The 21,537-nt window shown below is 37.6% G+C and overlaps 1 protein-coding gene across 1 annotated transcript in view; it reads left to right on the top strand.

The window, feature by feature from the left end:
* The window catches only part of KLHL2 (kelch like family member 2), a 127,748-nt gene that overhangs the window by 89,616 nt on the left and 16,595 nt on the right, over window positions 1-21,537 (top strand). Inside the window, exons 6-8 of the mRNA XM_068542663.1 lie at window positions 11,166-11,275; window positions 15,614-15,730; window positions 16,917-17,066. Coding sequence (XP_068398764.1) covers window positions 11,166-11,275; window positions 15,614-15,730; window positions 16,917-17,066 — 377 coding nt within the window. The remainder of the gene's footprint in view (window positions 1-11,165; window positions 11,276-15,613; window positions 15,731-16,916; window positions 17,067-21,537) is intronic.

Here is a 21,537-nt window from a genome sequence, read left to right as displayed (position 1 = left end):
TATTAAAGTTGCATGATGCAAAATCACATAAATCAGTTGAATTTATATATAGTAACAATGAAATATATGAAAAAGAAATAAAACAGCCCCATACACAATAGCATCAAAAACAATAAAATACTTAGGAATAAATTTAACCAAGGAGGAGAAAGATCTGTACATTGAAAACTACAAGACTTAGATGAAAGAAATTGAAAAAGATGCAAATAAATAGATATCCTGCATTGATAGATTGGAAGAATTAATATTGTTAAAATGTCCATATTACCCAAAGCCATCTATGAATCCAATGCAATCCCTATCAAAATTTCAATGGTATTTTTCACAGAAATAGAAAAAAGATCCTGAAATTTTAGTGGAACCACAAAAGAACCCAAATAGCCAAAGCAGTCCTGAGAGAGAAGAACAAAGCTGAAAGCATCACACTTCCTGACTTAAAACTATATTACAAAGGTACAATAATCAAAACAGGGTGGGTAGTGGCATTAAAATAGACACATAGACCAATGGAACAGAATTGGGAGCCTGGTAATAACCACCTTGTGGACAACCAACCAGTATTTGGCAAGGAAGTCGAGAATATTCAGTGGGGGAAGTACAATCTCTTCAGTAAATGGTGTTGGAAAAACTGGATAACCACATACAGAAGAATGAAATTGGACCCCTATCTAACAACACTTAACTAAAATTAACTCAAATAGATTAAAGACTTAAACATAAGACCGGAAACCATAAAACTCCTAGATGAAAACAGCTCCTTGACATTGGTCTTGGTAATGATTTTTCAGATATGACACCAAAAGCACAAGCAACAAAAGCAAAAATTAATAAGTAGGACTATATCAAGCTAAGAAAAAGCTTCTGCACAGCAAAAGAAACAATAAAATGAAAAAGCAGCCTACAAAGTGGGAGAAAATATTTGCAAATCATATATCTGATAAGGGATTGATATCTAAAATATATAATGAACTCACACAATTCAATAACAAAACATAATTACTATTACTTCTTTGTGGTGAGAACATTTAAGATTTACTCTCATAGAAACTTTCAACTGTGTAATGCATTATTGTTGATGGTAGTCACCATGCTGTATGTTAGATCCCCAGAACTTACTCATCTTCTTACTGGCAGATAATCCCCTTTGACCTAACCCCTCCAAGCCTTGGTAACCGCCACAGTCTACTCTGTTTCTATGACTTTGGCTGTTTTAGATTTCACATATAAGTGATATTATATAATATTTGTCTTTATCTGACTTACTTCACTTAGCATAAGGCCCTCAAGGCCCATCCATGTTGTTACAAATGGCCCAATTTTCATCTTTTTCCATTGAGTGTGTATGTGTGTGTATCATATCTTTTTTCATTCATTTGTTAATGGACACTTAGGTCATTTCCATATGTTGGCTATTATGAATAATGCTGCAGTGAACATGATAATACAGGTATCTCTTCAAGATAGTGATTTCATTTCCTTCAAATATATACCAGCAGTGGGATTTCTGGATCATACAGTAGTTTTATTTTTAATTTTTTTGAGGAACCTCCATACTGTTTTCCATAGTGGCTGCACCAGTTTACATTTCCACCAACAGTGCAGGAGGGTTCCCTTTCTCCACATCCTCACCAATACTTGTCTCTTGTCTTTTTGATGAGCCATTCTAATAGTTGTCAGGTGATATCTCATTGTGGTTTTGATTTGCATTTTCTGATGATAAGTGATGTTGAGCATCTTTTCATATGCTTTTTTGGCCATTTGAATGTCTTTGGAAAAATGTCTATGCAGATTCTCTGCCCATTTGTTAATCGGATTGTTTGGTTTTTTGCTATTTATTAGGTGTAGGAGTTATTTTTATATTCTTGATAGTAACACCTAATCAGATATATGATCTGTAAATATTTTTCTCCAGTTCCCATAGGTTGCTTTTGCACTCTGTTGATTGTGTCCTTTGATGCACAAAGTTTTTAAGTTTGATGTAGTCCCATTTATCTGTTTTTGTTTTGGTTGCCTGTGCTTTTGGTGTCATATCTAAGAAAAAATTGCCAAATCAAACATCATGAAGTTTTTCCCCCTGTGTTTTCTTTTAGAGTTTTATAGTTTGGGGTTTTAGGTTTAGGTCTTTAATCCATTTTGAATTAATTTTTGTGTATGGTATAAGATCAGAGCCCGCCCTCATTCTTTTGCAGGTGGGTATCCAGTTTTCCCAACACTGTTTTTTGAAGAGACTGTTCTTTCCTCTTTCAGTGGTCTTGGCATCCTTATCAAAGATCATTTGACTATATACACAAGGGTATTGAAAGGTGTATATTGAAGAAGTCTCCCTTTCACCCTTGTCCGTCATTCCCCCTCACCCCCTGTCCCCCAACAAATGTAGTTACTAGTATTAGTTTTGGGGGTTTTTTTGTTTTGTGGGGGTGAGGGAGGCTAGGTAATTATTCACATGGTTCATATAACAATAAAATGTACCAAGCTATCCACTGAAAAAATTTGTTTCCACATCTGTCCTACTTCCCTCCTCCTTAGGTATGCCCTCCTCTATAGGGAAGTGTTTTTATTAGTTCCTTTTATAGTTTTCCAGTGTACATGAATCTGTAGTGTTATCCTTCCCCTTTCTTTACACAAAAGGTAGCTAATATGCTGTGTACTCCTTCGGTAGTACCTTTTTTCCCCTCAAACTGGCAACATTTCCTGATACTCTCTTCATAGCATGAACTTTCTTATTCTTTTTTATAGATGCAGAATATTTTATAGATGCAGAATATTGTGTAATTGTACCATTTTTAATCAATGCCAACCAATTAACTCTTCTGCAGTTATTAAAAACAATGCTGCAGTGAATAACTTGGAATGTGTTATTTCATAACTGGTCAAGTGTATTTGTAGGATGAGATTTCAATATTGATGTCTGTAGAGCTTGTACTAATTTATACTCTTACCGGCAGTATGAAATAGTACACAGTTTCATAGTAGGGATATGTTTTGGGTTTTTTTGTTTGTTTTTAATTTTGATCTTCATGGTTTTGTAGCTTGAGGCCAGGGAAGAAATGTTCATATATCATTTTTATTAGCAGTAGTGGTTATATTAGAGCATTTAACAACAGGAACTAAGCAGCAGAGAGACAAATAATGATTTGTATAAAGAACACATAAAATGACAGGTAACACTAACCTTCTTGCCTTTCTTTCTACAGAGTTCCTGTGAACACATTTCTATCTAAACATGTTTTCAGTTGCTTTTGGTGCCTAGAAATTTGAATATACATATAGGAATTGTAAAATTGAGAACTGCCACTGTCAGTCATTACAGGTTTATGTTATTTTAATGTTTTAGAAACACATGCAAGATTTTACCGATTCATTAAAGGTATTGTTAGGAGCCCATGCTATTTTTTTTAATATGTATTGGGGAAATGGCTTGCCGTATTGTAAGTGTCTTGCATTAGTTGACTAAAATTTGTGATCTCATCACACCCAAAGCTCTTCCTTCTGAGATGGCCTAGCGATTCCCTTTATAAATGTGGTTTGAATTTTATATGTTCCCATAACAACTTTGTAAAGCTCCTTTTGCCCTTACAAGTTAGACAACAGGGTTTTTTTCCTCCAACAGATACAGAATTATACTTTTTCCCATTCAAATGACAAGACTTGCTTTATTTTAGTTCAAGAGAATTGGTTATAGATACTGTAAAACAAACCACTTCCCATTCTCCTTACCCCAAAGCATTCTGAGGCATAAAACTGAATGGCGGTGGTAGCTAACGGACCCGTTTCAGTATGCACATGTCTATGCACGTGCACAGATGTGCAGTGGTTCCTCTTGATAGTGAATCCTATCCATGTGGTAATACTACTCTGTATTTCTCACAGTTGTTCCATTTCTAGCCCACAATCAAAAAGCAGGATGGTTTGATGGCAACAGTGGAACTGTCATCTTCAGCATAAGGTTTGAGAATGACCATTGTGAAGGTAGCAGATTAAACTACACTCTAATGTCACTTAGAGAAGAGTTTATTAGTATATTATTTAGATGTTCTATATGTGTTCTCTTGGCCATTCATTAAAACTGTCTCATTAACTGAGTAATAATTAATTCCTCCTCTATTCTCAGTTTCCAGTAGTACTTGCCAGAAGCTTATATCACCAAAGTGTTTTTCACTAAAATATTTTTTTTTCTTATAGCACAAGGGTTACAAAGAAGAAAAGAGAAATGTTATATGCTGTTGAAAATAATGTAATAGGTTTGGATGCTACTTTTTTTTGTAGATATTAAAAACATTTTTTTTTAATTGAATGAAAGATTCTTTAAATTCTGTAGTGCTTTGCAATTTCCAGAAGTTTTCCTGCCATAACAAAATACCACAGACTGGGTGACTTAAATAACAGAAATTTACCTCCTCATAGTTCTGGAGACTGGGAGTCCAAGATCAAGCTGCCAGTAAGGTTGGTTTCTGGTGAGACCTCTCTTCCCAGCTTATAGATGACCACCTTCTCACTGTGTCCACACATGGCATTTTCTCTGTGCATGCACACCACTGGTGTCTTTTTATAAGGACACCAGTCCTATTGGATTAGGGCTCTCTTATGACCTCATTTAAATTTAATTACCTCCTTGAAGGATCTATCTCCAAATACAACCACATTAAGGGTTCAGTCTTCAAAATGTAAATTTTGGGGGAACACAATTCAGTCCACAGTAGTAATCCATAATGTCCAACAATGAGCAAAGAGGTATCCTAGGAGAGATATCCTAGGAGTAGTACTTTGATAGAGACTTAGAACAGGCAACTGAAACATTTGTTGTCTAAAACTGGGGGAGGTAAAGGCATGAAGGGCTGGCTTACACGTCTTCACAAGCGTGTGCTCGCACTCAGCATGGGGTAAGGACACCCCATGTGGGTGTGACCAAGGGAGGGTCTTCAACAGATAGATTCCTTCACTTTTCAGAAGAATCTGGGGAAGAAGAGGTGGGAGAAGATGCTGGTATGACTATACAGTTTCCCCCACAACACCTCAACTTCCTTTTATTCCTACCTGATTCAGTGGTTCCAGGACCAGGGCTGCAGTTGCAGGGGCCAGAAGCAGGGGTGATTCCTAAGCAAGAAACCTTAACTGTACTTTTAAACTTTTACATCAGGATTCCTAAAGGCCTAATGTGATAGATTGTGCGTTCACCCCATCTGGCAAACTTGGGGTTGACAGTGAATACAGCTGTATTACCTAGTGGTTGAGATAGACCACTAGTTCAGTACCTATGGAATGATACCCTATGTAAATGGGAGTGGGCTGAAGGGGAAGCATTTGCTAGATGGTATTGCTGCTGGCAATCTGGACCAGCACAGTAGCCAAACCTATTGTCCCTTCCTGTCCCTTCCAAAGGTGGAAAAGTTAAAATTCAATGAGAAATGGAGAGAAGCTCCCAAGACTGAACCAGGAAGAAATAGAAGATGTGAACAGACCAAGTAATGAAATTGAATAATTTAAAAACTCCCAGAAAACAGAAGTGCAGAACCAGATGGCTTTACAGGTGAATTCTATGAAACATTTAGAGAAGAGTTAATACCTATCCTTCTCAAACTATTCCAAAAATTGCAGAGGAAGGAACACTTCCAAAGTCGTCCTGTGAGGGCACCACCACCCTGAAACCAAAACCAGACAAAGATATCACAAAAAAAGAAAATTACAGACCGATATCACTGATGAACACAGATACAAAAATCCTCAACAAAATACTAGCCAGTCGAATCCAACAATACATTAAAGGATCATACACCATGATCAAAAGGGATTTGTCTCAGGGATGCAAGGATTTTTCACTATCCACAAATCAGTCAGTGTGATACACCACATTAACAAATTGAAGAATGAAAACCATATGATCATCTCAGTAGATGCCAAAAAAGATTTTGATAAAATTCAGTATCCATTTATGGTAAAAACTCTCCAGAAAGTGGACATAGAGTGAACGAACATACTTCAACATAATAAAGGCCAAGTATGACAAACCCACAGCTAACATCATACTCAACGGTGAAAAGCTGAAAGCATTCCCTCTGAGATCAGGAACAAGACAAGGATGTCCTTCTCGCCACTTTTATTCAACATAGTTTTGGAAGTCTTAGCCACAGCAATCAGAGAAGAAAAAGAAATAAAAGGAATCCAAACTGAAAAGGAAGTAAAACTGTCACGGTTTGTTTGTGGTTTTTTTTTTTTTGGCTGCGTTGGGTCTTCGTTGCTGCGCTCAGGCTTTCTCTAGTTACGGCAAGTGGGGGCTACTCTTGGTTGCGGTGCACGGGTGTCTCATTGCGGTGGCTTCTCGTTGCAGAGCACAGGCTCTAGGCACGTGGGTTTCAGTAGTTGTGGCACACGGGCGCAGTAGTTGTGACTCGCGGGTTCTAGAGCACAGGCTCAGTAGTTGTGGTGCGCAGAATTAGTTGCTCCACGGCATGTGGGATCTTCCCAGACCAGGGATCGAACCCATGTCCCCTGCATTGGCAGGTGGATTCTTAACCACTGCGCCACCAGGGAAGTCCCATAACTGTCACTGTCTACAGATGACATGATACTGTACATAGAAAGTCCTAAAGGCTACCCGAGAACTACTAGAGCTCAGTAATGAATTTGGTAAAGTATCAGGATACAAAATTAATATACAGAAATCTGTTGCATTTCTGTACACTAACAGCAAAGTATCAGAAAGAGAGATTAAGGAAATAATCCTATTTACCATCACATCAAAAAGAATGGATGCTACTTTTAATGTTTTTAGTTTGATACTGAGTGAATTGGTTAAAGTTTTAAGGTTGATAGGATCATGCAGAGCAAGCATGGACTGATAAGAAACAATAGGATCTGGAGACCAAGGCTTCAGAACATATAAAATAGCAGACAGTTGGCAGTGTCAAGCGTAAGCTGTTCTGGAAACAGTGAGGGTTGGGCCAGGGATAGTGGCCCTAGGATAACCGTGAGTTCTGCTGGTGTGTGGGATGAAGTCAGGCCATATAAATTGTGTGAATTGTTGTAGGTAGGTAGGTAGGTGGAATCTTCAGGTTTAGTGGGAAAGATCAGTAAATGCCCAAGTTAGGTGACATTAAATTAAGAATATTATTCACAGGACAAACCTGGGTAACCAAAGACATTTAAAATATCACTCGTGCCCCAGAGTGCCTTACAGTGACTGAGCCAGTCATCTGGTGTGTCTGGGTGCCTGGGGTGTATTAACCAGCAAGAGTCCTGCCAAATTGCCTGTCAGTTAATACAGCAGAACATTTGAAGATTCATACTGTTCATGTAAATAGAGAAAAGGCAGGCCTTACAGTAAACTAATTTACTCCTGATGTTGCCAGATACTGCCCTCCATATTTAGTGATGCTCCACATAATTGCCAAAACCTTTCCAAAGAAAGCTTAATGTGAAGGGGTAAACATTAGATACCAATACCGAAAGATTTTACTGAGGAGGAGAGATTGTTCAGGTAGAAAGTAGAACGTATGTGAGGGTTGGAACTATTTAAAAATATGTATATGACTTTGTGCAATGAAAGTTCCCTTGAACATTTCATCTTTCTCCACTTTTCATTTAGACTAGTTTTTTTGTAATTGGTGAGGGTCCTCAGGTTCATTTGTTTGAATAACAGCTGTGTTGTGGTTTTCGCAATACCATCATCCCTGTGTATCCTTGGGAGACTGGTTCCAGGAGACCCGCTGATACCAACATCTGTCTATACTCAGGTCCCCTGTATAAAATGATGTAGGATGAATACAGTTGAGTTTCACAGCCCTGGATATGGGAAGGTCGACGGTACAGTTGTAGTAGTTGACTACTTTTCCTGCCCTCTTAAACTCCTTTAGTCACTAGTAAAGAGTACACAATGAATTTAGAGCCCAAACTTGACTTTGGATAAAGTTTACTAATGCCCTTACTTCTAAATTTAAGTAATTGATTATTTTTAAGTCACCAGATTTGTTTTTTAGTAAGCCCATTTTTCTGATTAATGAGGCGGAGTCAAGGGTAACTTATACAGTCATGATATAGAAAAGTTATGTTCTCTCTGTTGTGTTTGTTACCACTAGAGATTTTTTTCCCCCATAAAAAGTATAGGGAGGCCAGTAATCTCTTTCTTTGATTCAGATTTAAAATTGTAAAAGAAGCTTGGTGCAAAATCATTGCAGACCTATGTTTGGAAGTGAAAATATTTTATGACTAGGAAAAAGAGTTTATATTCACTTGTCTTTTGTTCAGTAGCTATTGTGTATTTATCTTTGAATTTCCAATTTGCTGTCATAAACATTTTTAAGTTTATATGCTACTTGCCAAATTTTCACTAAAATGAATTTCTCAATATTTGGGAACTTTAAATACAAAGAATCTCTGTATGCTTTTCTTATGTTCATTCTTTAAAAAGCAAATCCAACCACTGAAAAAAAGTTTTTCCTTATTTCTTTATGTATAAAAACTTCTGAAATAATTTTTTTGTGTAAACTTCTTGTGAGGTCAGGAACTATTAGGATCATATTTCAGATATAGAAAGGACCTTTGTAATTAATCATGATGGTTTATTAAAATCTATAATCCTATTAAAAATTCACAGTAGGTTTTGAAGTACTATTATGAAGTAATATTATGTTATCAGGACTAGATATCTCTTAAAAATGTAAGTTTAATCTTTCGTTTGTATTTTTTCAAATACTAATTTTAGTTTTTTCATTGACTTTTGATTAATTACAATTTAAGTTACAAATTAATCATTTATGTTCTTTATCAGTGCATTCTTTTTTAACTAATAATATTTGTTAGAGCAGTTGTAGTTTTATAGACAAATTGAGTGGGCGGTGCAGAGAGTTCTTCCTGTGTCCTCCCTCTTCCTACAGTTTCTGCTATTATTAACATATTGCATTAGTGTGGTACATTTGTTACAGATTATGAGCCAATATTGATACATTATTATTAGCTGAAGACCATAGTATATATATGGTTCACTACTTCTGTTGTATATTCTGTGGGGTTTGACAATGTGTAATGACATGTATCCACCGTTTTCCTCAAACTCAGAGGTTGCTTCCTCAGCCGTATCCAGTCTACTAATCAGCCCATCAAAGACATTCTTCATTCTTCTTACTGTGTTTTTGATCTCTAGCATTTCTTTTTACTTTTTTCTTAGCATTTTCCATCTCTCTGTTTACATTGCCCATCTGTTCCTGCATGCTGTCTGCTTTATCCATTAGAGCTCTCAGCATATTTATCATAGTTGTTTTAAATTCCCAGTTTGATAAATCCAGCATCCCTGCCATGTCTGGTTTGGATGCTTGCTCTGTCTCTTCAAGTTGTGTTTTTTGCCTTTTGGGATGCCTTGTAATTTTTTTCTTGGTAGCCAGACATGATGTACCCAGTGAAAGGAACTGCTGTAAACAGGCCTTTAGAGATGTGGCAGTGAGATGTGGGGAGGGAAGACTTCTGTTTTCCTATGATTAGGTCTCAGTTTGTTAGTGAGCCTATGGCTCTGGACTGTGAACTTGACAAATGTTTCTCGGGTTTCTTTCTCCCTACCTAGGTGGGACAGGATGGCTGGAGTGGGCTGGAGTTGGGTGTTTCCCTTCCTTGGGTCAGTTAGGCTCTGGTTATTAACTAGTTTCTCCTGAGGGCAGGCCTTATTAAGAACAGACTGCTTTGGGTATTTCAAATTGTTTCATTTCTCCTCCCCCTACCAGAAGCCAGAGGGGATTCTTCCCTCATATTTACTGTGGAAACCTGGTCGAGCTCCTGGAGGAAATCTCACAATATTGTGGGGATCCCCCTATGACTGGGTCCCCCTGGAGTTTTTAACTCTCAAGAGTTGTCCCCGCTGAGATTTTCCTACCCTCGCACTGATTCCCATGTGGTTTCCACTTGTGAGTCTCTGTTTCAATCAGCTGCAGCTCCCTGTGTTCTCCTGTTGATCTCTCCAATCTTGGGGGCATTGCTTTGCTCTGTGTTCTCTGCAAGGGAAGCCAACTAACCCTTTTTATGGTATGTTGAAACATACATTTGAAATGAATCTTTTATTTCACCTTAGAAAAAAAAGGCTTTGAAAAAAATTACTATTAGAAAATGGTTAATTGTAAAGACCTAGAAAATACCTAGAATTCCTAGCGGATTTTTACTTTAGAATATAGGGATCACAATACAATAAGAGCTAAATTATTGAGTCTTTACCCTTTACCACACACAGTTCTAGATGCTTACAAGCCATTAATTTATTTAATCCTCACAGCAATCTTGTTATGTAAGGTATTTTTATTATCCCCATTTTACAGATGAGGAAACCAAGAGTTAGAGAAATTACAAAACTTGCCCAAGGTTTTACAGACTAGCACGTGGCAGAGCTGGGATTTGACCACCATATTTCCTTGTGAGCTCACGCTTTAAAATAAGAGCTAGATTTGGAGGAAAGGATACTTTGTAAATGATTAGTTGATTTTTTTTTAAGTTTTTAAGTCATTGATTATACTAATAGTACCCCCTCCCCCCCTTTGGAGGAGTGGGTGTATTTGTGAAATCAAAGAAAGTGTTTCTTTTTCAGTTTTAAGAATTACTAATTTCACTGGTTTCTGGAAAGGAATTGGGGGTATAAAATAGTGTAACTTGATCCCCAAGTAAATTGCTTACATAGAATTCAGAGTTATGTATTCAGACTGACCAGCATTTAAGATTTCCTTGTTTAGTCTTTGGTTTTCAATTGAAGCAGCTTCCCCTCCTTACCCGGTTATGTCCTAAAGCCCTCTAATGTTTTACATAATACATTTAAGTGTGTGAATAATAACACCATGTACTTTATCTGATTTATGTAATCAAAAGGTTTTACAAATTTCAACACTGATAGTCTTATTACCAGAAAAGGAATAGATAGATGTTTAACTCTAAAACGCCCCCTTATAAAACAGAAGTGATTCAGCCTAGCGTACAGTAAGGCTACCTTCCTGCCTGTGCTTCCACTTTGTCACTCAAGTACAGACCACTTCCCCAGGAGAGTTTGTTTGGGTTTGTCTTGTTAGTTCTTGCCTTAAGGAAGTACACTTGGTTTTCTCCTTCATGGGTTAGATTAGGAAAAACCTCTTCTTTTTTAAGCAGTTTGAAACTATGGTAATAGAATGGGGCGTTAATGGGTTTTCTTTGTAACCTCCAAACAGAGCAACATTTTGCAGATGTCGTACTTAGTGAAGAATTTCTCAACCTTGGCATTGAACAAGTGTGCAGCTTAATCTCGAGTGACAAACTTACCATTTCTTCAGAAGAGAAGGTAAGTGTATTTTTCTTTTTCCAGTGTACAGTGATATAGTATTTTTCCTTTCTTTCACTTTGTTTTTTAACTTTGTGATCCTGTATGTGTAGTGGCAGCCAGTGATCTTTGATCTGGAAGTTGAGAAACTCCACTAGTTGACTTGTTGGTTGTGTAAATAACTGTGTTCGCATTCCTTAGGAGCGTCCCCAAATGGTTAGACACCAGAGTTTTGTGCTTGACCCCACAGCAAGAGCTTGCATACATTGAACTATCTGAAACAGAGGGCCTTTGGGGAACTGGGTTTCTTCTCACAGCTAGATACCTGGAAAAATTGTGATCTAAACATAATATTCTCAGACTTCCCTGGTGGCACAGTGGTTAAGAATCTGCCTGCCAATGCAGGGGACATGGGTTCAAGCCCTGGTCCGGGAAGATCCCACATGCCATGGAGCAACTAGCCCGTGCGCCACAACTACTGAGCCTGCGCTCAAGAGCCCATGAGCCAAAACTACTGCGCCCATGTGCCACAACTACTGAAGCCTGCATGCCTAGAGCCCGTGCTCCTCAACAAGAGAAGCCACCGCAATGAGAAGCCCACACACCGCAACAAAGAGTAGCCCCCGCTCAACACTACTAGAGAAAGGCCGTGTGCAACAACGAAGACCCAACGCAGCCAAAAATAAATAAATTAATTAATAAAAAGAAGCCACTTTAAAAATAAATAAATAAATAAACATAATATTCTCAAACCAAAGTAATTTCACCATCATGTGAGTTGGACAAAGTCACCCAGGTGACAAAGTTTAGCTAGTTCCAGACTGACCTCTTCCTTCAGATGTGCCCCTGCAGCTTACACCCCACCCTCCCCATGTGTCCTTCCCCCTTTCCAGAGCCCTGTGCAGCTGCTTTGTCTGGTTGTAGCCTGTCTCTCCGAAGTTGGGGTTGCCTTTTTCAGCCACCTGCACCTTTTGTATCGGTGGAGGGAGAAGCTTCTCAGTGGGTTTTATTCTTTGGGTAGGTTTTGTAGCTTGTGGGAATCGGGGCAAAAGCTTATGAACCTGCAGTGTTTGGAGGAAGTGAAACCTGAGTTTTTCCTTTGTGTGATTCGTTGTATAAACTTTGTTGTTCTTTTCCTCAAGGATATTCATACTGCTTGGGGGCAAAAAGACACATTTCTTATAATATTTACCAAATAAAAAAATATGTGAAAGTGGTTGTGAAATGTATAATCTTAACACCCCAGAAATACAGAGGAGAGGAAGACACTACTATTCATGTTTAATAGATGTGTGTTGAGTGCCTACTGTGTACCAGACACTGCCATGGAGTCCTCCATACAAGAAGATTGACAAAATAAAGTCCTTTACTCATGACTACAGGGACAACCAGCGGGGTAATGAATGATCACAGAATGCTGTAGGGGGTCCAGAAGGAGCCTTTAATCATTCCTTGGATACAGATTGGAGTTCAGTGTGGCTCAGATATATGATCCAAGTTTTTAAAAGTGCGTATGAGTTTGCCAGGGAAACAAGGATGGGTGGGAAGGAGAAGGGCAGCCCAGGTAGAGGGAACAGAATATGTAAGTGTAAAGAGCTGTGAAAGAATGATTGCATTCTTTTAGTTCAGTACAATTAGAGTTTACAGTATGTTTGGCACAGTAGTAGGAGATAAGGTGGGAAGATGACATAAAATACCTTCTCAGCCATGTTAAAGAAAATTGACTTGGACTTCCCTGATGGCACAGTGGATAGGAATCTGCCTGCCAGTGCAGGGGACACAGATTCAAGCCCTGGTCCGGGAAGATCCCACATGCAGCAGAGCAGCTAAGCCCGTGCACCACAACTACTAAGCCTGCTTTCTAGACCCTGCATGACACGATTACTGAGCCCGTGTGCCGCAACTACTGAAGCCCGCACACCTAGAGCCCATGCTCCACAGCAAGAGAAGCCACAACAAGAAGCCCGTGCACCGCAATGAAGGGTAGCCCCTGCTCGCCACAGGTAGAGAAAGCCCACGCACAGCAACGAAGACCCAACACAGCCAAAAAAAAATAAAATTTTTTTAAAAAAATTGACTTTATCCTGGTAATGAAGAGCCTCTGAGGGGTTCTAATCAGTAGAAGAGTGCCATGATAATGCCTTCACTGTAGAAATGTCATGGAGGCTGTTCTGGTTTTCTACTGCTGCATAACAACCACCCCAAAATGTAGGGACATAAAACAACCATGTCGTTATGCTCACAGCCTGTGGGCAGAATTCATGCAGGGCACATAGGGACAGCTTGTCTCTGCTCTGCAGTGCCTGGGGCTTCAGCTGGGTTGGCTTGACAGGTGGCATTATTCTACTGGAGCCACATACCCAAGGCTTCAGTCCCTCTGCACGTGGCATCTTATGTTTCTGGAACACCCAGGATGGTTCCTTCACTCACTTATCTGGCTCCTGGGCCAGGTATTGGTTGGTATCTCACCCTCCCCACCCCCCCTTCCTCTCTATGACTGGCTTGGGTCTCATAGCCTCTCATCTCCAGTAATCAGACTTTTTACATGACACCTGGCTTCCCCCTAATGAACATTTCAAGAGACCAGAGGCAGCTTATGACCCAGCTTCAGAAACGCCACAGCACTGCCTCCACAACCTTCTGTTGGTTACACAGGGCCAGCTTAGATTCCTGTGGGAGGTTACTACATAAGGTGTGGATACCAGAGAAGTGGTTTATTAGGGACAATTTTTGGCGACTAGCTCCAAAGTGGTGGTGTGCAGAATGGACCAAAAGTGGGGTGAGGGTCAGATAGGAGGATGTTGAAGTTACCAGTGAGCAATAGGATCTGGTATAGGGTGGTAGAAAGAGGGGTGGAGAAGAGAAGACAGAGCTGAGAAATAGTTAGCAGATAGAATTGACAGGACCCTCTTTATCTTCTAGCATCTGGCACATAGAGGTACTTGGTGACTGAATGAATTAAAGAGGCTCATTAATTATAATGTAGATTATTTTTAGCTTCTTGCTCTATACCTGCATCAAAATAACCTATTTATTGCTTCCCAGTTATTCATTTACATATCATCAAACATTTTCTACAACCCTTTAAAGATTACTGTGTTGTATATTCATCAGTCTGGAAGGAAATTATGTAGTCAAATACTGTCTTCATAATAGCTTATTAGATTTCTCATAGGTATATGTTGTAATGCCCTTATTATTTTGATTATTTTTAATATAAAATATTATATTTTAATACATTCTACTGTTGTGACAAAAGAGAGTTAATCTATTCTGCAGATCCTTGATTTAGAAGTATATGGTCCAACATTTGTTTGTAAACCCAAAGAAAAAGCCAAAAAATGAGTTGTTGCTAAGAGTACATGATTTTCATTCCAGATATTACTTTGCTTTATTATTTTGGGTACTTTATTCAAAAGGGACTTTAGATTTAAATCTAGGTAAGTAGAACCAAATTCAATTTGGAAAGGTTGTCAACAATGAATTAGATCATATATCATCAAATTATCACCGCTACCACTCAAGTTCAAGAAGATTAGATAATGTACTTCATGAAATACGTAGTAAATACCCAGCAAAAAGTACTCACTAAATACGTAAAGGTACTAAAGTATTTATTAAAGTACCTACTAAATTAAAAGTAGATCTACCATATGATCCAGCAGTCCCACTTCTGAGTATTTATCCAAAGGAAATAGAAACAGAATCTTGAAGAGATATCTGTATTGCTGTGTTGGCTGCAGCATTTTTCACAATAACCAAGATGTGGAAACAACCTGAATGAATGGATAGAGAGGTGCTATATACACACAATGGAATATTACTCAGCCATAAAAAGAAGGAAATCCTGCCTTTTGTGACAACATGGATGGACCTTGAGGGCATTATGCTAAGTGAAATAAGTCAGAGAAAGACAAATACTGTATCATCTCACTTATATGCAGACTCAAAAGTCAAACACATAAAAAGAGAGTTGAGTGGTGGTTACCAGGGGCTGGGAGTAGGGGAATCGGGGAGATGTTGGTCAAAGGGTACAAACTTCTAGTTATAAGATGAAAAAGTTCTAGAGACCTAATGTGACTAACAGTTAACAATACTGTGTTATCTAAAAGTTCCTGAGAGTACCCCTTAAATTAAGTACATACTAAGTACCAAATGAAAAAAATAAAAAGCAAAGAAAGAAATGGAGTGGATGTACTTTTCAAGTGCATCATAAGTCAGGATTTGAAAAACTTGAGCCATGGATTAAACTTGGATGTCTTAGCAAGAGTTGTGTATAAAATGTAATATTGTATTTTATTCAGATGCCTTGGTACATAACTCATTACTTATTTTTCTTTCCCCTGTATTTTCGGCAAGGTATTTGAAGCAGTAATAGCTTGGGTGAATCATGACAAGGATGTAAGGCAAGAATTTATGGCTCGGCTGATGGAACATGTACGATTACCTTTGCTTCCTCGGGAATATTTAGTTCAGGTAAAAGCATTTGCAAAACACATGAGTACACCTACTCCATGTCACTGGGCTGACAGCATGTAGATTCCTGTTACACAGTGGTAACTAGGCAGAGAGCAGTAAACGCACCTGCTGTCCTTGGCAGCTGCTAACTCTTGGGGCAGTTCCCAGTCTTACAGGTTTGCTCCTTCCCTATTTCTGATTTGAGTAAGCAAGTACTAGAGCTTATGGAGGCAGTATTTGTGGTGACTTAAGTACATGTAAATAAATGCATTTGTGGCTCTGTGTCACTGCTCTGCATCTCCTTTGCTTTCCTTTTGATAGCCTGCTCTGACTGCTCTGTAGAAATGGAATTTTGGCGTTCGACCCAAATACTGTTTAATTTTCCTTCACAGTTTCAGTGGCTTGCATTTGGTTTCTGTCTTTACTTCTAAACTGAGGAAAACCAGGTTATTTGAAATAAATAGCAATAAATGGATCTTTAGTGGTCTCTGAACAATTTTAAATTTATTGTTTTATTATTAACATTCTACTAGGAACATTTCAACATTTTAATTTATAATTGAAACCATCTAATGAAACATTTCTTTATTAGGAGATTAGATCTGATCATTTTAGAATTTCTTGAAGCCTCATTATTTGTGGTAATCTGTGTAATCATTGGTACTCTGCCTTTAAGAAAATGAACAGAAAAAATCTGTCCTGCACTTGACGTCAGGGATAGGAAGGACAAGTTTTATTTGTGGTGTAGGCACATTGTTATAAAGTATTTTGAATTCCTTTTCTGGAAATTTTATTTGTGTTTTAAAAAGACGTCTTTAATTTATAAATATTTCCTCCCCCACCTGAAGGACTCATTATCTAAATTTTCTTATTTTTCTTACTATTTGGCTTAATGTTTAAAGATAACAATAGGTGAACATAATATGATCCAAAGATTATTCTGTAGCTGACATTGAAGTATATAATTTTCATTGCAATTCTTCTTTATTACTTATAAATATTTTGCTCTGCAGACCAGATACTTGAGCATTTGGGGGCATCATTTACTTTTCTTTTAGGGATATTTATAAACTTTCCTCTGTGACTTTTAGACTGAACCAGGGAGGATAGTTATTGCTTTTTTCCTCTACTTTACTTGTTTCTTTGTCAGTCTTAGCATGAAGTAGCTATCCCCTCATGGGGTGGGTCTGATTTTTTCTTCCAGAGGGTTGAGGAAGAAGCACTGGTGAAGAACAGCAGTGCTTGCAAAGATTACCTCATTGAAGCTATGAAGTATCATCTGCTACCAACAGAGCAGCGTATATTAATGAAGAGTGTCCGGACCCGACTGAGGACACCCATGAACCTTCCCAAAGTAGGATCTGCTGTTCATACTTGTTACTACCTCATCTGAAAGGCCCATAGTGAGGCTGTTAATATTTTACTCATCTGATTTTCCATGTGCCCAGGAATTCATTGAAGTGTATATAATTCAACTTCTCTATTGATTTTGTCTGTGGAGGGCGGGGATTGTTTGACTCACTTAATCTTTATAAACCACATGATGTCACTCTTCTGGAACAGAGGCAACTGGTATTTGTCCCTTCTGAGTTTTTTTTTAGCTCTTTACAAAGGTTTCTTTGTAAGCTACATGTTTGGATAATAACTGAAAACCGACTAGTTTCACAGAATTGCTAAGAACTTAGGATGCTAGCTTGTTCTTTTTGTTCCTTCCTATTGTCTGTTGTGTACTATTTGATGGTTCACTCACACATCATACATAGTCATTTCAGTGTAGATTTTCCATATGTTTTCCCAGATCTCCAGTGTTCATGTAATTCCTCTGTGAAAGTTCATATTCTACCTTTATCTTTTTAGTTGAAGCCATTCATGTCTTAGTGATTTAATTTTCCTTACGAATAACCCCTCATTTCTGTCTCTCTGTTTGCAATTCCTTCTGCTCTGTTTGCATCTTTACAGTACTAGGAGACCAGCACTTTAAGCACCATTTTGTGTATGGTCTAATCAGAATGACCCATAATATAATGCTTTTATTTATGTATTGATTTTTAGCTCTCATGTGTGTTTGGGGCAATGATGAATTAAGAAATAAGACAATCTGTTATCCACTGTTTTCTTATATCACCTTTAGTTATTACTTTATCTTTCCATTAAATTAAATCTTTTAAATTCTTTCACTTTAATGCTTTAATTTAGTGTTTTTTCAATTTTATTTTTTTTTGGAGTCTACATTTTAATTGCTTCAAATCCATATTAGCAGTGTTTTTCTGTTTTGCCCAGTGTTAACAAGAGTTCTCAATTTAGAACCAACTGTATTTTGCCAGTGTGCTACTCCCTCCTTTTTTCTAGATCATTAGTAAATATTTTAATTTAAAATGGACTTCAGTGCTCTCCCTGGTGATACCTCATTAGAAATACCCACTTACCAACATAGTCCGTTTGTAGGAAGTTTCAGTCTATATGATTATGTTTATTATGTAAGCCAAAAAGTAAATAATTTGGCATATAACATCTATTGAGATTCAGGATCATATAGATTCAAATTTGGCATGATTTTTTTTTTAACATCCCTCTGCGTGTTACTCATCGTTTCATAGGCTCCTGGAAGTTCAAATGCTTTTCTCAAAATATTCTAAATTTTTACTGAGAATTATTATCACTTAAAAAGTATTTACAAGGCACTCACTTCCTACCCTATTTTGAAAATTGGTATTTGCCGTTTTTAAATTTTCTGATCTCTCCTCAGTTCTCCAAGATTTTTCAAAAATAATTGTAAGTGGCTCAGTAAGTACATTAGCTAGTTCCCTTAACACCCTAGTATGCATGCCATCTGGGTCTGCCGATTTTATAAGTGTTTACATTTTCCAAATACCCTTTTACCTCCTTTTATAAGTAGCCATCTCTATAAGTCTTCATTACTTCATATTTGTCCATATTATTTGGTGTCAGTTTTTGTTCTTACAAAAAAATAGATGTATAAAAGTTGTTCATAGCCTTAGCCCATTTGAATTATTATTTCTTTTATGCTGGTCTTTTTAACTTCCTTCTAAATAGCTTGTTTTATCTTTAATACTTTTTAAACATTTCATATTTGTAAAAGATCTCTTCTTGCATATTCCCTCTGCTGGCATCTTTAGCTTTGCTATCTTTAGCTATGCCTTAACCTTTAGAGTGAAAACTAATTCTCTTCTAATTTCTGTAATAAGCATGTCACTTTTGAAAGCATTCTAAAGAGTCTTTGGTAAAATCCTATCAAGTATTTTCGCTTATGTAGAGTTGTGATCATCTGTTCAGTTGACACTCTCTGGGCTTCTCTGGTTGTGGCTTTGGAGTGACCCTCCTAACTGTATTAAACTTTCGGTTTCTCAGTTCTTTAGCTCTGATTTTGTGGTGGGTATGCTGATCCATGAAGGTTCTCTTCTGTTCTCTCAGGGTGGCTGGGGAGGAGGGTTGCAGACCTGACAGGTAGCAGGGAGCTACTCAGCTCCTGATTTTGCATTTGCATAGTTTCTCCTCAAAGTTTATTTATCTGCACATGTTTTGCTTGTGTTGGACACTTTTTTCAATAGCACTGTTTGTCATTTTAGAGTGGTTGTACTCAAGATTAATTCTAAATAGGTAGGTAAGAATGAGGCAAAGATTAATTTCTCTTGCTGACATATCATAATCGTGGTAAGACCTATGAGGCAAAATGTGGTTGCAATGCTGGAATAATAGATAATGTTTCTACCATGACAGTGACTAATTAGGCTCTGATTCTGTGGATGCATACTAATTTGCATGAAAGATCTTTTTATATCTCAGGTATTAGTTTTGTATCGTCAGTAAACCGTCTTGGGATTGTGTAAGGCACTCTTGGATTTGGACAGTATAATGAAAAACTGTATATGTTTTGCTACTGTGCTTTGTTGTTAGCTTCTTTTTATCTTTGGAATCTGTATTTTTACAAATGCTATCTTATTATTTCTGTATATATATTTTTCTTTTTTTTACCCGGGATATCTATTAAGATTTCCAGTTGGAAAATTATGAAACTTGGTATTTCAGGAGGCAATTTTAAACTAATATTTAATAGGTGAAGAAAATGAAAGAACAAAGTTTAATTGATCTACATTTCAGGATGGTCACTTGAATTTGTGTAACTCCCGACCTCTTGCCTTCCTTAAATACATCACATTTAACTTTTCCATACAAATGTCTTCCCAGTTTTCTATTCCTTTGCATTAGCATAAACTAGTATGATGTTTCTCAGATCAGGCGTCACAAATAATTGGGGTGTCAGAGTCATGACACCTCTTTCGATGCTAGTAGCACAGTGGTTTTTATCACCGTCTCTTGATCTCATGCAGATATCCCTGCTCTCCTGCTCTTGTCTTCCCATTATACATTCTTCCTTTCCCCATTATCTCTGATTCCTGGAGTTCCAAATCCTCACTCCATTTTACTTCTCTTGGGTGAGTAAAGGACAGATATTACTACCTTTCTCTATATTCGGTAGCACATATTCCCTTCCATCCTCATTTTGATCTACAAGAAGTGAACTATTGTGTGGAAATCACAAGATTCATAGTTGAGAATCATGAAATCTAATAAACTGTATTGTTTCTCTACGATTATTTGAAAAGTATTCCCTTCAGAGATTTTTTTAAACTGATCTTCATCAGAGATGTTAACCAAACCTCTTTCAACTGTTGTCTAACTGCCAAGCAGAGTTTAAAAGTTAAGCACAGGTAGGTCTTCTGTAGACCTCTAGATACAGGATTGATCTTACTGTCTGTTGCACCTCTGCGATTTCATAACCTTGCCCCTCCCTTTTTTCCCTTTGGGATTAGGAGGGAAGGGTATTGCAGATTTTCTTTGTTAATTCTTCCTTTATTTATTTGTATTCAACACTAGAGGAATGGCAGGTCTGAAAAAAATTATATAACTGTGCTACATTCAGTCTTCTCTTTAAGACCTTTAAAATTCTTTATACTTTCCAGTAAATAAATTACTAAAATAGGCTTCTTTTTGGAAACAAGATTTATTCTGATTTCTGTGTACCTATCTTTCTATACTTCCAAGTACAGGTAGGTCGTTGCTCAGTCAAGGTTGCAAACCTTCCCTTTTTGTATGCATGAGTCATTCCATCTTCTGTTTGTTTTGATTTTTTGTTTCTTTTGAACATCCGTTTTTCCTGTCATCTCACTTTTCCCTTGACAGGTCCTTGCCATTCTTTACAGTGTTCTACACGTGACATCATTAACTTTTACGTTCTTCTGAATTGACAGCTGTGTTTTCAGTGTTTCCGAAGAGTGCCCAGTGTGCCCACTTATACTCATTAAAAGACAAACACATTGATTGCTAAATCCCATCTATCTCTCAAGGTTCCACTCCCTCCAGGAAGCTTTCACTAAATTATGGCTATGTTTCATTTTCTGATCAGGAATAGCAATTAATGTCTATAACCAATCATAGCTTTCTGGTCACATATAATTGTATATAGTTCTTGAAGTACTTTAGAGTCTTGTCTCCTTAGTGATATCTAATAGCTCTTGGGGGTAGAGACCCTGTCTTACATTTCTTATGTAGAACATCTTAGCACAGTTCTGATCAAATATGGAAGATAGGCACTTAATAAATACTTGTTGGATTGAATTGAATTGAAGAAGTTTATCGACCTCACTTATTCTCAGTGCTGGACTGTTGTTCATTCATTTGTTATGATTTCTAGTATCTCCATTATCTGTCCTCTTGGTTGTTTTATTTGTGGGGCATCCAGGGAGGTCTCTTTACTTGACATCTGGGAATCTGTGCTCTCTTGTGAACAATTCAATTAGTCCTCC

The sequence above is a fragment of the Eschrichtius robustus genome, chromosome 4, assembly GCF_028021215.1.
Source record: "Eschrichtius robustus isolate mEscRob2 chromosome 4, mEscRob2.pri, whole genome shotgun sequence".
Classification (NCBI taxonomy): Eukaryota; Metazoa; Chordata; class Mammalia; order Artiodactyla; family Eschrichtiidae; genus Eschrichtius; species Eschrichtius robustus.
The sequence above is the reverse complement of the archived record's forward strand: the minus strand, read 5'-3'. Positions and strand labels throughout refer to the sequence as shown.